General features: G+C 37.0%; 1 protein-coding gene across 3 annotated transcripts in view; it reads right to left on the bottom strand.

The window, feature by feature from the left end:
* The window catches only part of AMN1 (antagonist of mitotic exit network 1 homolog), a 65,717-nt gene that overhangs the window by 7,271 nt on the left and 40,572 nt on the right, over positions 1-17,874 (bottom strand). For all 3 annotated transcript variants that reach the window (XM_082851112.1, XM_082851114.1, XM_082851113.1), the window contains exons 3-6: positions 16,114-16,258; positions 13,709-13,926; positions 12,965-13,021; positions 7,536-7,647 (exon numbers count right to left, since the gene is read on the bottom strand). In XM_082851112.1, the coding sequence (XP_082707238.1) occupies positions 7,536-7,647; positions 12,965-13,021; positions 13,709-13,926; positions 16,114-16,258 (532 nt within the window). The remainder of the gene's footprint in view (positions 1-7,535; positions 7,648-12,964; positions 13,022-13,708; positions 13,927-16,113; positions 16,259-17,874) is intronic.

The following is a 17,874-nucleotide window of genomic DNA, read 5'->3' on the forward strand; positions in this document are numbered from 1 at the left end:
GAGTCACACCTAGTTCCTCCTGAAGGGATAGAGATAACAATCTGACATATCTTTGAGTTGTTCTGCAGAAACTAGGACCCGCCCCCTCAACCAGGTGAAGGATGTTGACTACATGCTGACCACCAGCACACAGACCCCAGACTGACTGGAACCAGGAGATTGATGATTAAGATTCCTAGAACATCACCCTGTTATTTCACCACCAACCAATCAGAACAATGTCCACGAGCTGATCGCACACCCTGTGACCCTCATCCCTAACGTTGCCTTCAAAACCCTTGACTGAAAGCCATCAGGGAGTTCCAGTCTTTTGAGCATCAGCTGTCCTTTCTCCTTGCTTGCACCCTGCACCACAACCCGGTGTCAGTAGATTGGCTTTGCTGCACATGGAGCAAGGAGACCTGATTTTGGTTTGGTAACAGTAAGATTCACTATACAGATTTAAGTCAGTGCCTTCTCCACTGAATATGATTCTGATTTAGAGTCACCCTTCCCTTCTTAGTACAGAGAGGGAGACACTTTACAAATGGAGATTTCCTTTATAAATGTATATTTTCCTTACAAAAGGGTAACTTCTACTGCTTTCAGAGCTCCTCCAGTGTCTGCGAAAAATTAGCTTAAAATAATCCTTATGCTAAAGAGGCATATTTTGGGGTGGCTTATTCTGCCACTCACCAAAACACAGACTCTCAGGACTGAAAAAGACTCTAAAGGTCGTTTATACCAATCACACTACTGATGCTTGATGTCACTCTCCTACTTCCTTCCCTTTTCTACTAATAGTGAAACCACTTGACACCAAAGGCTTAGGAAATTGCTCTACTGGGGAAAGAAGCAGAAACTGTGGATTAGGTGATTTAGGTTTTTACTTCCAGTTCTACTATCAACTATTTCTAAGATTTGGGGCAAGCCACCTAAATTCATTGTATCTCTGTTCCCTTATTTTTAAAACAAGGGAGTTGTGTAGATGACTTCTAAGGAACCTTTTACCATCTTTCTAAAAATCTCTGACTAATGTAGTTGGAGACCACTTTTTGAAAGAGGTTCATTACGGGAGGTTTTGGAGCCCCAAGAAAAAGAAGAAACTATGGGAAATATAAGTTAACAAACTAAGTTTTTCAAATGATCAAGGAAAATGTAATTTAGACATTTTTATAGAATACACAGTGAAAAAAGTGAGGCTGGACACATTTTTACAAACAATGATCAAGGTTCTAATGCGTCACTACAGTGTATGGCATAAAGAAGTTTCGTAATTCTGGATTAGTAATGTATGAATAAATAATGATAAGGAAGGAGAATAATATAGGATTTAGAAAATAAAATATATGAAATTTAAAAAGTAGTTGTCCTTGAAGCAAGGAATCAGCTTTAATTACAGGGAAACTCTGAAGCAAACCACTTGTCTCTTTGTGGTAAATCTTGACATATTTATTATCCAGGAATCTAAGTAAAGAACTTGCTTGTAAAGTAATCAAGCTGATCCTTGAATCAAACAAATACTCTGATATCACTAAAATCTGAGTCGATTAAATCAAAGTGGCAGATTTCCTGTTGGGTTTTCCTGCCTTTCAATGTAAACATAAGGACTCTAGTGCTAATTGCTTTATTGCCCTTCTAAAACCTAAACTTAGATGCCTGTGATTACTGTGAAACACGTCTAGATAATGATAGAAACTGAAATGCATGTCCATTGTAGGAGATTAATAAAACTGTGTGAGTTGAAATTACTGAAAATCATTGCAGACATAATCTAAATTAAAATAATTTAATACATTTAAAAATTATTTTCTGTTTCCATAATGTCTGTGATCTACAGTATTTTAAATAGCAGCTTAGGTTTTTGGTCTCTTCTGCAGAAATAAAATCAGAGTGCTTCTAACAGTTTCAAGACTTAATTTATAATGTGGAGTTTTTCTTACAGTCTGATTGTAATGTTAAGAAATTTTATAAAAACTTACAGTGGAGAAGATAAACCTATTAATTCAGTGAATCTGATGAGTAACTACCGTTGACACTGCCAATTTGGGGGTCAGGTTGCTTTGAGGATAACATAACACTAGAATTGCACAAACATATGATATACATACATTCTTTTTATAGAATATGTATCATTATTGTCTTATCTAGTCAGATGTGAGCAATCACATAAATACGTAAGAGGAAACATATAAGGTGTCATGAAAGAAGAAAGAACATTTATTTATCAGGCAAAAAAAAAGCATTTGTCTTCTCTGGAAAAAAGAGAAATTAACAAAAAAATATAAGGTGAGGGCTTCCCTGGTGGCGCAGTGGTTGGGGGTCCGCCTGCCGATGCAGGGGACACGGATTCGTGCCCCGGTCCGGGAAGATCCCACATGCCGCGGAGCGGCTGGGCCCGTGAGCCATGGCCGCTGAGCCTGCGCGTCCTGAGCCTGTGCTCCGCAACGAGAGAGGCCACAACAGTGAGAGGCCCGCGTACCGCAAAAACAAAAACAAAAACAAAAAAAACCATATATATATATATATATATATATATATATATATATATGGTGAATATATTAGCCCACTTTATTTTCATTCAATGATGGTAGCAAAAATACACAATGGTAGGTGCTGACAGGAAAGCGGGAAGAGTAGAGATGATCTGGGTAGTTGAAAAACTTCAGCTTTTTTTCTCTTTAAGAACCTTTATCGGTAAAAGCCATTGTATGTGAACTCTTATATTATTATCAGATCACCCAATTTTATGACTGACATTTATATGTAAGGAAAAGTTGAGGTCCACAGAAGTTAAGTTATTCAGTGTTTTGAAGAGATGGTAGGAGACTAGGGATTGGTGCTCATTTCACTTTATCTTGAGATTTTTGTTTAATCTTAGCACTGTTATTAAAAACTATGTCACAATGGACAAATACCATTTCAGTTTCTCACTTTCCTCTTCTGTGAAAGGAGGGATCAAAATAATAATCCATGAATTATTCTGTGTTAAAAAATATGTGGGAAATGCTTGGGTGGGGGAGCAAAACGTGCCACCCCAAAATGTCTCTTTGGCATGAGGATTATTTCAAGCTGATAACAATCAAGGACCAAAAGACTCAAGAAGAAATTTTGACCTTCCCCCTTACTGCCTAAAAGAAGTATAGATCAAGTTATCGCCAGAGGTTGTCTGCAAAAATATGGGCTAGGCGTGGTGGTGGAAACTCAGCAGGGCCTAGAGATGAGAGTACCTTTATGGCGCAAACTGCGCTGCATGGCCCAACAAATATTTGTTTACCAAACATTTGCTTTTTCATCTTTCATGTGAATTGCCTTCCTCCCTTTTGAAGTCCCAAACCTCTACCCCCAACATCCTCTTTAGCTGATGAAAATGTTATTTAAGGCGAGGGTTTCTGCCATTTTGGTGAGTTACTCAGTTCTCCTGGGTCTCTTCCATGTATACATGTTATTAAACTTTTGTTTGATTTTCGCCTCTTAATCTGCCTCCTATCAATTTAATTCTTAGACCAGCTGGAAGAACCTAAAAGGGTAGAGGAAAACGTCTAACTCCCTGGCATTTAGATAAAAAAAGTTAAGTTTCTTAGCAATAGTATTTTCTCAGAGCCTTTGAGAAATTAATATTCATTATAGTGGTATGTTGCATTTCCCAAACATTTGGACATATAAACATATTTTGTTTTATGCTTTATCCCTTGATGTCTTCTAGAACACCATACCATATAACTGTAGTTAGTGAGATCAAGGGATTGTGGGGGCAGATCAAGGAAAAAGATACGACCACAAGGTGGCAGTAGCACACAACGAGCTTTAATTGGGCAGCACTTTGATAGGTTTGCATGGAAGGGGAGTCCCTCACAACAGAACTTCCCCTTACTCAGAAAGGGAGTAAGGTAAGGGAATTCCCAGAAGACTGAGCTGAGGAGGGGGTTATGTAGCTGTTGCTCAGCAGCAAGATAGTTGGTAAATTCAGTATTCTGAGCCATTATGTGGATGTGGAAAGATTTAGTGGGATTAAGTTTTCCTAGTTTCTATAATCATACCAGGTAGGCATTTCTCTTGAATTCACCAACTGATAATACATCTTTGGTTTCCAGTGATCTCAGTAATTATATAATTTATCTCAAAAGCCTTCTGCTTTAAAAATCAGACTAATGACTGCAACATATTTTCCAGACTTCAAAATTCATATTTGTTAGTCATTTCTATATTGATACAGGCACCTTTAAGCATTTTATTATTGGCCTTGTTGTACTCAAATTTTAAGTTTTTGGTTGTACCTTCTAAAGATTTCATTACCTATAGGGTCTTTGATGATTGTTTTAAGCAGTTTGCCTAAGGATACGTTTTTCTGGTTGACTGTGTGTATAGTTTATCTTCACTTCTATTAAAAGTAGAGGGAAAATGCCAATTCACTATTTCCAAATTGTAACCAGAAAGATAATCAAGATAAAATTAGCAAAGGCTGAGTTTATAACATGTTATGTAGCCAAGTTATCCTGAGACAAATATAACAGAACATTAAAACATTAACTATTTCAGCTAAGGTTCCAGGACTAGAGGTACCAGCTACTCTCTCATTCCAGAGATACCAGACTTGTACATGATTTGCAAATGCTTGGCTGAAAACTCATTTTGGAATCCGTGGTGCCTCATCCATTCAAAGATATAAAAGTGTTAAAGTGGGAAGCGACGGAAAACTGGAAATTGAAGAAAGGATTTTTTTGAAGACAGTTATGATTTGAGTTGTCGAAAGAGGGTTGCAGGTGCTTGCTCTTGCCTTCAAGCCTAGTGAGAGGGGGCTCTAAGGAGATCAGCTGGAGAATCTGATTTGTCCCTTGGAGCTTGGGAGACACATTACACTAATATCAGACCTGAGAAAACTAAAAAGCAAAAGGCTATGGTAAGAGTCCATGTGGCTAAAGAGAGGACTGAAGTTGGGAAATAACCTGCACTCTTACTGTCTAAAGTATTGTGTTTCATGTGGACAGATGTGGGCTGGCATGGGTTGCCTTGTAGTTTGCTCATGAAAGCAACTTGGATGGTCTAGGAAACCTCAACAGAAAGAGACTGAAGGTGTACCGCCAGCTGCCTGGGTGCAGAGGAAGAAAATGCTAGCTACTAGCCAGAAGAGACACATTTGCTTGAATCAAGAGAACTGTAGATGTAGGAGATATATGCAGTGATGAGGGGAGTGGTGGAAAGTGGACCCTGAAGAAGATCAGAAGTGCCCCACTTCTGAGAAAGCACGGATCAGGATGAGCTCCCCACAGGCGCTCAGTGCTGCCGCTAGATCACAGCCATAGTAGTCAAGTTAGACTTTCCTTTCCCGTCCCTTCCCTTCTGCTCACTGCAGTCCCCACCCGTACTGACATTGGTGGGGTCAGAAACCATGGTGGGCAAGCTGGGAAAGGAAGAAGAGAAGCGCGAGGTGGTAAAACAGAGTAACAACGTCCCCTTACCCACAGCAGCGTTTCCACCTACAGCAAACTTGAGCTGACTGGAGGAGCAAAAAGCTTTAATTTGAACTTGTTTGGAGTATTATGTGGGTCTAAGACGTTTTAATTGCTGAAATGAGAGGGTTTCAGTGATATGAAATGACAAGACTTTTAACTATCTGAGAATGATAAGAAAAGTCAGTGGCACATGTCGGAGATTTTCATTTGGCTTTGGGAAATATTAGGCCCTTTAGATTAAACCTGTAATTAATATAGTGTGAGGAAAATGGAGTCACTTTGTGAGTACCACTCTCTTGTTCAATGTACTGATTCAATGTACATATAGCTCAGTGAGTAGATTTACATACTTTTAGTTGGTATTCTGAAAAGACCTATTATCCAAAATTGCTGTTATTACATTTCACATACTGTGGTCTCCTCCACCTTACAATAATAGCCTACTTGTTAGAATATAATTTTCTGCCTTGTTTGATGACCAGAGAGCCTCTGCCTGCCTTCTCATAACCCCCAGAATAGTGTTCACATGTACCAATTCCCCGTACTCAGTCACATGAATTTTTCTGGTTCTAAATTATTTTCTTAAAATTATGATTACTGATTTTTAATAGGTAAAATCATTCACATGATACAAAATTCAAAAGGACAAACGGGTATATGGTGAAAGCTTTTTCCTAGTCTTGTTTCTCCACAACCTTCCCTAGAGGTACCCACTGGTAACAGTTTCTAACGTCACTTTTGGCTTTAGTGTTGAGAGATGTCTGCCTAAAATAAGATTTAGTCTTCATTATAGATGTCACTGATAACTAAATACAACCCATTACAGGCTTAGTTTAGATTGGCAGTCCAAACACAAGAAAAACCAGAAGATGTCAAAAGTACTTCTAGGGCTTCCCTAGTGGTGCAGTGGTTGACAGTCCGCCTGCCAATGCAGGGGACACGGGTTCGTGCCCCGGTCCGGGAAGATCCCACATGCCGCGGAGTGGCTGGGCCTGTGAGCCATAGCCGCTGAGCCTGCGCATCCGGAGCCTGTGCTCCGCAACAGGAGAGGCCACAACAGTGAGAGGCCCATACCGCAAAACAAAAACAAAAACAAACAAACAAAAAGGACTTCTAGGATAGTAACTATTAGACTGTAATTAGGAAAAAGAGCTGGAAGGGCTGGGCATAAGTACTGACTCACACATAAGATCCTGGTTATATTGTGGTATGGGACCCACTGTAGGGGTGATGTGAAAGGGGTATTATGGCTCTTATACAAGCCAAAAGGGCTGTGACTACTTTAGTGAAGTACCACATTAGCCAAATGATTCTGAATCTCAATGGCTACAGCTTGATGAGATTACAGTTAACAGGTCATTTATGGGGCTTCCCTGGTGGCGCAGTGGTTAAGAATCCGCCTGCCAATGCAGGGGACACAGGTTTGAGCCCTGGTCCAGGAAGATCCCACATGCTGCGGAGCAACTATGCCCATGCACCACAACTACTGAGCCTGTGCTCTAGAGCCCACGAGCCACAACTACTGAGCCTGCATGCCACAACTAATGAAGCCCGCGCGCCTAGAGCCCGTGCTCCACAACAAGAGAAGTCACCACAATGAGAAGCCCACACACCACAATCAAGAGTAGCCCCCGCTCGCCACAACTAAAGAAAGCCCGTGCACATCGACGAAGACCCAACACAGACAAAAATAAATAAATAAGTAAATAAAATAAATTAGGGAAAAAAAAGCAGGTCATTTAGCATATTTGAAAGATGTAATATTATAAACTTGACTTCATAAAGCATAATGTTTAATATCATGACCACTACCACTGCCACCATCCTCCTCCTCAAGGCAGTTAACATTTACTGAGCATTTGCCATCACCACCATCACCATCATCATCATGACTTAACATTTACTGAGCCCTCACTATGTGCTAGGCACCATATGAAGTGTTGTCAGATAATCATCATGACCAAGTTTATGAGGCAGATACTGTCATTATACCCACTTAATGTGAGGAAACTGAATAATGGAATGGGTTAAGTAATTTACTCAAGGTCACACAGTTATTAAAAGGTGAAACCAAGATTTGAACCCAAGCAGCCTCATACTAACCTGTTACCAGGGGGCATCCATGGAAGAGTAATATACATATCTGAGGACAGCAAGTAAGGACAGCTTCTACAGCCTCATCAGTCAGATTCACACAATATCCCATATGAATCTCCTATTTAAAAATGAAGAAAGTATAATCAAAAGAAAAAATAGGACAATAATAACAGTGTGAAAAAGCTTGGGAAATACTGTACTCTGATAACAAAAAACCCAAGTATCAACTTGCAATAAAAACTCTATAGAAAGGACCAGTGAAATTCTGTAGTAATTTGGAAGGTATAGTACCTTTAAGAGTTAAATGCCCAACCACTTTATAAGGCAATTTGGCAGTACCTATTAAAACTGACAGTAAGTATGCCCCAGAACCCAGCAATTCCAACTGCAGATGTCCACTATATAGAGAGAAACTCTTGTACATGTGCGTAAGGAAACAACTTATAAATATGCCAATTGCAATATTATCTGTAATAGTAAAGAAATGGAGACTGGGTAAATAAATGGTGGTTCATTAATATATTGTAATAAGATAAAACAGTTACAATGAAAAATATCTATTTGTATTAATAGACATAAATCTTAAACATAATGTTAGTTCAGACACTTTAGAAAACACTATGGTAGCATCTTATAAAGCTAAACATGTACTCAACTATATGACCCAGCAATTTCATTCTAGGTATTTACCCCCTCAAAATGAAACCATATGTCTACACAAAGACTTGTATGCAAATGTCCATAGCAGTATTTATAATAGTCCAAAATTGGAACAACCTGGATGTCCATCAAATGGTGAATGTATGAACAAACTGTGTCATATTCCAGACTATGGAATACTACTCAGAAAAAAAAAGGAATGAAATATTAACACGTGCAACAACATGGGTGAATCTCAAAAACATTATGCCAAGTGAAAGAAGTAAAAGAAAAAAGTAAAAAACCAAAAGACAATTTACTGCATGATTCCATTCATATAAAAGTATAGAAAAGGCAAAACTATACTGACAAAATCAGTGGTTGCTTGGGAGAGGGCCACAGCAGGGCACTGACTGCAAAGGGATGGGAGATAACCTCTTAGGGTGATGGAAATATTCTATACTTAACTGTGGTCGTGGTTACAAGGCTGTATAACAATTACCAAAATTCATCACACTGTACCCTTAAAATAGGTGAGTTTTATTGTATGTAAATTAAACCTCAATAAAGCTTGAAAAAATTTTAAAACATAATTTTGAATAAAAAAGCAAATTGTAAAACAACACACACACTATGAAACTATTTAAAAACATATAAACAATACAATATCTTATTTATGGATATATATACACATACACACACATATGCATAGAGAGAGAGATGAAGCATCCAAATATGGAAGGAAAGATGCACAGAAGAGTGGTTACCTCTGAAGGAAGAAAGGGGAAATAAATAAGGGGAGGGAGCTTTAGATGTAACATATAATAATTTTTTAAAAAAGAACTGGAACAAATGCAGAAAATGTTAAAATTCAAGGGGTTGGTCCACAGGTCTGTTATATTACTTTCTATACTTTTTCATATATTTGAAACATTATCTATCTTTTGTTTAATGTTCTAATTCAGAACCCTTTTGCATTGCTGTTGAGAATGTAAAAGGATACAGTTGCTATGGAAACAGTATGGCAGTTTCTCAAACAATTATACATAGAATTAGCATATGATCTAGCTATTTCACTTCTAGGGATATACCCAAAAGAATTGAAAGCAGGGACCCACACAGATATCTGTACACCTATGTTCATAGCAGCAGTATTCACAATGGCCAAAAGGTGGAAACGTATCAATGGATGAATGGGTTAAAAAAAAAATGTGATTATAATGGGCAAATTCATAAAGACAGAAGATAGAACAGAGATTGCCAGAGGCTGGGGGAGAAGATAATGGGGAGTTATTGTTTAAAGGGTAGAGTTTCAATTTGGGATGATGAAAAAGTTCTGGAGATAGTTAATGGTGATGGCTGCACAATGATGTGAATGTACTTAATTCTACTGAACTGTACACTAAAAATGGTTAAAACAGCAATTTTTTTTTTTTTTTTTTTTTTTTTTTTTTGCGGCATGTGGGCCTCTCACTGCCGTGGCCTCTCCCGCTGCGGAGCACAGGCTCCGGACGCGCAGGCCCAGCGGCCGTGGCTCACGGGCCCAGCCGCTCCGCGGCATGTAGGATCCTCCCGGACCGGGGCACGAACCCGTGTCCCCTGCATCGGCAGGCGGACTCCCAACCACTGCGCCACCAGGGAAGCCCCTAAAACAGCAATTTTTATGTATATTTGCCCACATTAAAAAAACTTAACAATTCTGGAAATAAGATTCATGTGGTTATTGATATGTATACTTATGGTAATATCAGCTTTTCAGGAGAAAAGAAATACTATATTGGTGTACATATTATAATTAATCATATCTTAGAAATAAAGGAAACTTGAATATATTGAAAACTCATAAAAATTGAGGCAGAAAGCATTGTATATTATACATTGGCAAAGGCATCCTATGGTATGAATTGGCAAAGGCTACAGACAATGAAATACAACTGAGAACAAGAGATGGAAGGAACAGTGTTCAAGTCAGGTTTCATTTAAAATATATTAAGGCATTAAAAAAAAGAAAATATTCAACTCTGGCAAATTGGGGTCCTAGCAAAAACTGTGAATTCACAACATAACCTTTATGGGAAACAATTCAGCAATCTGAATTTGGGACCATTAAAAAAAGGATTCATACCTATTGATCCACTTGTTTCATTATGGAGAGTTCATTATAGCAATGGAAGAAAAAAGTGATATGTCCCAACATATGAATATTTCCAGTAGCTAAAAGCTGTAAATAATCTGAATTACCAACATTAGAAAAATGATTAAAGGAAAGTGATACATAACATGGACAGATTTTGTTCTCTGATATGCCAGTGCCTAGAACACAGCAGATACTCAATAAATATTTGTTTAATAAATGAATAATTTTATACAGCAAATTAAACTTTTAATCATGAAGACTACAGAAAACTATAAAATGACTGTAATATGAAGTTAAGAATATGATAACATTTATTAGGTGCTACCATATGTCTGGAACTGCAGTCAAACCTGGGGATAAAATGACAACAAAGTGATGAACAAAATGGTCCATGCTCGCTGAGAACTCAGATCAACAGAGATTTCAGAGGCAATCCTGACATTCAACAAACGCTGTAGCATACGTTTGTACTAAATGTCAATCTTTAGGAGGGGTCCTTAGACTTTTAATCAAATTTATTTTCAAATTATAAACTATTTAGCAACATTGGTAATTTAATTTTCCAGAATTGAACAAATTAAAAGCAACAGATTAAAACAGGGTATCTAATAAATAGCAGGCATACATGTTACCCAAAAGAGAAGAATCAGTTAAAAAGATGAAGACATCTGTATTTCAGTTTCAGTCAGAAATTGTGGTCAGAAAGATGCTATGAGCCAAAGGTTAAAATATATTCCTTTCAGGAAGGAATTAAGTTCTAACAAATTTCAGAAAGATTTCCATTAAAATGTTTTGGCACTTAACAGAAATAAGCTTTGGAAAACTGAAAAAGTGAAAAATTCAATGACACTACAATGACCAACACATTGGTTACTGGATTTTTTCCTAAGTCTGCTTAGGTTGGTGCTCCTAATTTTATAAAGCTGAAGTAAATATGTAGGTATATTTCCTACCACTGCATAACAACTAATTTCCTGGTGGTTTTATTAGGAAGTGATAAACTAGGTTAACTGTTTGAGAACTTTGTTAAAAATGATGGTGACTAACACACCACTGTAAAGCAACTATACTCCAATAAAGATGTTAAAAAAAAAATGATGGTGATTATAGGATAATGTAAAAATTGAATAACCTAATGAATGTAAGGCAGTAGCATGGAGGCTAGAATGTAGTAAGTGCTCAACAAATGTTAGTATTTAAACAGTAAAAATTATGGCAGTTATTGTCCCTACAGTTAGAATGCAATTTGGAATTTGGAACTTCATATTTTAAAGAAAGGAATTTCTTAATTAAAAGATTTGTAAAAATATATATGCTATTTTATACACACACATACACATACATACATAAATACAAGCAGAATGCAAATATATAAATATCACCAAAAAAACTATTTGAGCATTAAATCAAGCAGAAATATTTTGGCAAAAACATGGCACCACCATTCTATTATAATAGTGATTACTAACTTTTATAGTTCATTTATAGCCAGCTTACTTACAAAAAGGATTTGCTGTGATTTATTGTTGAAAAGCACAGCTATATTAATTATGAGTAAAAACAAAATAAAACATTGTAAACTGAAAAAGGAAAAAAACAAAATCTTGGGACAAAAGTCTTCTTCATATTTAGAAATAGGTTACAGGTATCACATCAGTCATTGGATACAAAGGCTGAACACTAATTTAAGATCTTTTTAAACAGCTGCACAATGTGGCTTCTGGAGAGGAAAAACCTTTTCTCTATCCTCTTATGTTTGTCTTTGGAAGCCTTCGAATTAAACTGACAGTAAGATTAGCAAGAGAAAAGATGAAGTTTATTCACAAGATCACAAAGAAAGTGGCTCAAAGAAATGGCTAGAATTTAGAGTTTATATACCATCTTAATAGGGGAAGGGGAGGGGGAGAAAGGACACTCAGAAAAACAAGTGACTTTTTAGGGAAGACAAAATGACCTTTAGGAGAATAGATGGGACTTAACGATAATCTTGTGACAATGTTTATTTAATGCAATTTGTCATCTGACTTCCCCATGTATGGGAAGCCTACCTTAAAGGGGGTTTGAGGCAGCTGAATTCTTTTGGAATGGTCTGCTTTTAGGCAGATGGGGGAAGGTGGGGTTTAAGACAAAGTCTCTTTTTTTTTTTTTAACCCTTGTTGTTTCTCAGACATCTTCAGATCAAAATAATTTTTATGCCACAGTGGTATAGTCTGTATCCCTTCATGGATTCAGAAAAAGATGATGGCAAGAGAAAAAATATGATGTCAAGAAAAAAACACTGGCAAGAGAATAAGTAGTCCTGGTAAAAATATCAGCCAGACATGAAAATTCTAAAGAATGTCATTTTACATTGATAAATTTTCAGTATTTTCATCCATAATAAGACTATCTTTAAATGTATTAGAAGCTAAAATTTCTGGAGAATAAGAACTTTTATTGGAAGTAAAATGGGATTTATTATAAAGTATACTTTATCTCCTAACTTTAACCAGTTTTTCTTCACTCTGGGAATAAAGAGGTGGAGGCCAAAAAAAAAAAAAAGTCCATTTTAATATCTAATTGAGAATAAGGCACTGGTTGTCTTCTAGGTTTAAAAAAGAATTTCTGAGGATAATGTGAATTCAGATAACCATCATCTTTACAGATATTTTAAAATTACCTCTAATTTCTTGGCACAAGGTCCACTAACAAGTGCAACCACACCACTGTCAGATACCTGAGCAAAGGAAAAGAGGAACATAGCATGTAAATGGAGATGATGGAAGCAAACGTTTATAAAAATGATTAATTATTTAGATATAGTTTTATTTCCTCCCATTTGGCAAAGGTGTCTTAGCCACACATACCTTCCACCCTTACTGAAAATAATTGGGAGGGGGTGCCAAATTATACTGTAATTATTTAACTACCAAAGCATGAAGCCAACAATTTTAGTGGACTTCCCTGGTGGTGCGGTGGTTAAGAATCCGCCTGCCAATGCAGGGGACACGGGTTCGAGCCCTGGTCCGGGAAGATCCCACATGTTGTGGGGCAACTAAGCCCGTGCGCCACAACTACTGAGCCTGCGCTCTAGAGCCCACGAGCCACAACTACTGAAGCCCACACACCACAACTAGTGAAGCCCGCACACCTTAGAGCCCATGCTCCACAACAAGAGAAGCCACTGCAATGAGAAGCCCGTGCACTGCAACGAAGAGTAGCCCCCACTCTCCGCAACTAGAGAAAGCCCGCTCGCAGCAACGAAGACCCAACATAACCAAAAATAAATAAATACATAAATAAACAAATAAATAAAAAATTTTTTTAGCAACAACAAAAAGAATTAATTATGTTCTGATGAGTTATGGAAATACTCTGGGCAAATACATACAGTCTCTACTTTTCAAGTCTGTATTTCATTTACCTGAGTAGCTGAAAAATCAACACACTGCAAAAATGGGCAGTTTTCTCCTAATGCCTGCAAGGACACATCAGTAATACCTAAGCAGCCACCTAAATCAATGATCTTTAGCAGCCGGCAATTGAGTGCAAGAGCAAGGACTCCTTCATCAGTGAGATTGCAGCATCTTTTCAAACAAGCTTCGTGCAGGTAAGAACAAGATGAAGCCACAGCTTTTATTCCTGAGGGAAAACATAATTCTGTATCAATGAGCTATATATGTTTATATATGAGAAATATAACTGATTTTCATTTCATCAATCACCAGTACTGATACATCCAATTGCATGTTAGCCTTTTTCAAAGTAGTGCATGTGGGGATATATTTTATTTCCAGTGATGTTTTCATTATTTAAAACTCTTTTGGAATGTTTCAAGAATTCTCTACATAATCTGTAGTATATTCTTCAGAATATCTGCAATTAATGACAAGACTTTTTTGTTTATGATTAGACTTGCTTTTAGGAAATAGCCAAAAGTCATTCAGAACCAAAATAGGTAATTAAATAGTAGATGATTCTCCTTTTTGTTAAAAGTTTTAAATAAAGTTAATTTTCTCGTGGACTCTGAAAAGAAATCAAAAGTTAAATGGCCCAAATGTCTTAAGTAATAGTTTTCATGCTTATCCTTAGGAATCATACCTGTATCTCTGTGTTCTCTCTTCCCTCTTTGATTCTGCCCTTTGCTACCAACATGCACCTTCTTTGTTAGCCTGGACCAATCTTACATTTTATCAACGGTCAAGAAAACAGAAGCCCTTAAGTCCAATTCAACTGATGTAAAAGCACTTTGGTGACAGGTACGTGATAATGTGCCACATAAATAGAAACGTACTTCAGGAATCCTGGGCCCTTTAGTCATGGACAAACATTATAGCACTGTTAAAAGACACTTTCATGGGCAAAATACACAAAAGGGAAGATGGTAAATTCGTGTGTAGGTCATTTTTATTGTTTTCCATATCTTAAGAAAGAACTCTTATTTTATTCATTAGTGTCCAGCATGAAAGTTCTTTTTAGTGAATCAATATTTGTGTAAACATTTTAAAACTTATGCTTCTTTGCAGTATTATGAATATCCTAACTTGCTAACCAAGCTGATTGTAAAATAGAGCCAACTACCCACAAGATTTTTCGGAAACCTAGGTAGCCAAATAACTCTTTCTTTCTTATACTGAAGAAAAAGATAAAAATCCTCTATTGAAAAAAAATGGTAAAAATCCATTAATTCATGTAACAGTCACACTGAAAAATGCAGTTTGTCTGGCTATAAAAAACTGTAACTGGAGAGGCCCGCATACTGCAAAAAAACAAAAAAAAAACAACAAAAAAAACTGTAACTGGACAAGGCCGGTACCAAGTTCAGCTGCTTGCTGCTCGAAAGGCCAATACTCCAGAGACAAGTATTGGTGGAAAAGGAAAAGTTTGCTGTATTCAGGAGGCCGGCAACCTGGGAAGCTGGTGACTACTGTCCTAAGACCATCTCCAAGTTGCCGGATGGGAGACAAAGGTTTTATAGGCAGTGTGAGGGAGGGAGCTGCAGGGTACATGAGCAGTTTGTACACAATTTTCAGATTGGTTGGCATCAAGGTGAAATTTCAAGCAACACCAATCTTCTGGTTTCAACCAGTCTGGGGTCTACGTGCTGATGGTCAGCAGTTTTCATCTCGTGGGGGTATGCTTCCTGTAAAAACAACTTAGGAGTGTGTGTTAGACCTTTATATCTTTCAGGGAACTGGGAGCTTGGTGATTTTGCTATTTGACTGGCTTATTGTATAAATTGTTGCCATCTTCCAGGCCAATGTCTTTGAAGTTGGTATCTGGAATTAAGCAAGCAGGATTAGTTCTTTCCTAGTCAATCAGTCATTGCCTAACACAGTTTTATGGCAGCAGAAGTGGAAAATATATGATTAGTTTTGTGCTGTTCAAAATGGGGCAGCTTATGCTCTGGCTACCAAACTATGCAGTGAACAGGCTGATAGGAGAGTGCCTAGTAAATTTAATCTGATGATGATTTAACTTTCTGTTGTACTATTACAAGAAAGCCTTAACAAAGTATGAACTGGTCATTTCTTGTTTCACTATACTAGGTAAAATATTTAAAATATAGAGGTATCTATCCATGTTTATTTTAAACATGTTTAAACTTCAAGGTAGTGACTTAGTGTATTTCCCAACTTTCAGCACTGATTATAAGCAAGAATTCTAATTTGGATTCTTTAGTTTAGTTTGCATATTTTATTGATAAATATAGTTCCTATTTCTTTGACATACTTATACTCTCTTTTAACGTATTTTCCCCTTCTCTGCTCCAAACTTATGCCAGATGGTGAATAGTACTCAACCAATTCATCGTGTTAATAAACATACCTTTTGAAGTTATGGAAATTCTGTTTTCTTTTGAGGAATTTAAAATTAATTTCTTCAATTTTCTGCAGTTACATAGGTGCAGGAGAGCAGTATCTGAAATATCACAGCTTCGTAGATCTAGAGTTTGGACTTCAGGATGTAAAATCTATAATAAATACATGTTTCTGAGAAATTAATATTTCCTATAAATATAAATGTTTATTCCATATTCAGTGTTTTGATGGTCATAAAAAAACAGCAGGTAGAAAATACAGCAAAGAATACAGAAACATATCTGTGTGAAGACAGATACATAGAGCAGGAAAAAACCAACCTACTTCCAACTGGAGGTGCAGCTTCTAGTGTCCCCAAAGTCTTACTGGGACACAGAGCACTGTTGAGACAGCTGGTACAGAGTAAGGACCCACTAGACCTGCAAGCAGAACCAAGGTGGTGGGGGGAGCTTATCCTCTTCCAGTGGTTCCTATTATTAGAGATTCTAACTCTGTGTCTCTTTGCTCAGCAAGTACGAGTCTTTAGGCACTTATATACCAAATGCTTATCTAGAATATTTACCTCCTTCATTTTTATTTTTGGGAGCTAGTACAAACAAACCCAGTATCACTGAATGTTTACTTGAGGGCAACAAATAGCAGATCAATTTCAAAGCATTCTGAGCTCTTTTTCTGGGGGTATTTTCCTTCTCTTTTGCTTTATTTTTATGAAAATAGAAATGGCTTATACTTTTCTGAACATGAAAGTAATGTACTGTTATTATAAAACACTCAGACAGCACAGAAAAATTACAGAAATGATACAAATAACTGTTTCTATTTATTGAGCACTTATCGGGAAGGGTACTAAGTGTTACATAAAATATGTCATTTAATATTCTCTCTCTCTCTCTCTCTCTCTCTCTCTCTTACATACACATACACACACACACACACATACACACACACACACCACCCTAAGAGATTGGTCATTGTTATTTTATAAATGAGAAAATTGAGTCACCCAGAGCTTAAGTAGCAACACAAAGTACACAGCTAAAAAAGGAGCAAAGAGAGCTAGGATTGGAAGCCAGGTCTTCCTAATTCCAAAGGCCATGTGTTTAACTAGTTATAGCTAAAATTACCCATAATATCAACACCCAGTGACAAACATAATATTAATTTTGATGCTTTTTGAGTTTTTAAAAAAATATTTGAAGAAAAATGGGATCAGATCACATATATTTATAAATGGGCACTTTTAATAAAAATAATTAATTGTGGTTGCATACTATTTCATTTTATGCATGCACCGTAACTTATTAAATGCATCCTACACTGGCAAACACTTAAGTTGAACATTCAGACTGATTTTAAGAGGCAATATAGTACAGTGTATAAGAGCATGTACCCTGGAGGCAGGCTGCCTGAGTTCCAACCCTGTGATTGTGATCAAGCTCTGCTTTCTTTTTGTGCCTCACTATCCTCATTAAGATGAGGATGATATTTGTGAGAAATAAAGGTGCCTTGCTTATAATATATGCTATATATAACTGTTGGCTATTTTATTATTACGAAAATGTTATGGTGAGCATTCTTGTGTGCTTTTTAAATTATTATTTTCTTGAGATTAACACCAGTAAATGGTAATTATGTGAGGTGATGGAGATGTTAACTAACCTACCGTGGTAACCATTTCATAATATATAAGTGTATCAAGTCATCACGTGTGTTGTACACCTTAAACTTACACAAGGTTATATGTCACTTATATCTCAATAAAGCTGGA

The sequence above is a fragment of the Leucopleurus acutus genome (genome assembly GCF_964270905.1).
Source record: "Leucopleurus acutus genome assembly, chromosome: 11".
In the NCBI taxonomy this organism is placed as follows: Eukaryota; Metazoa; Chordata; class Mammalia; order Artiodactyla; family Delphinidae; genus Leucopleurus; species Leucopleurus acutus.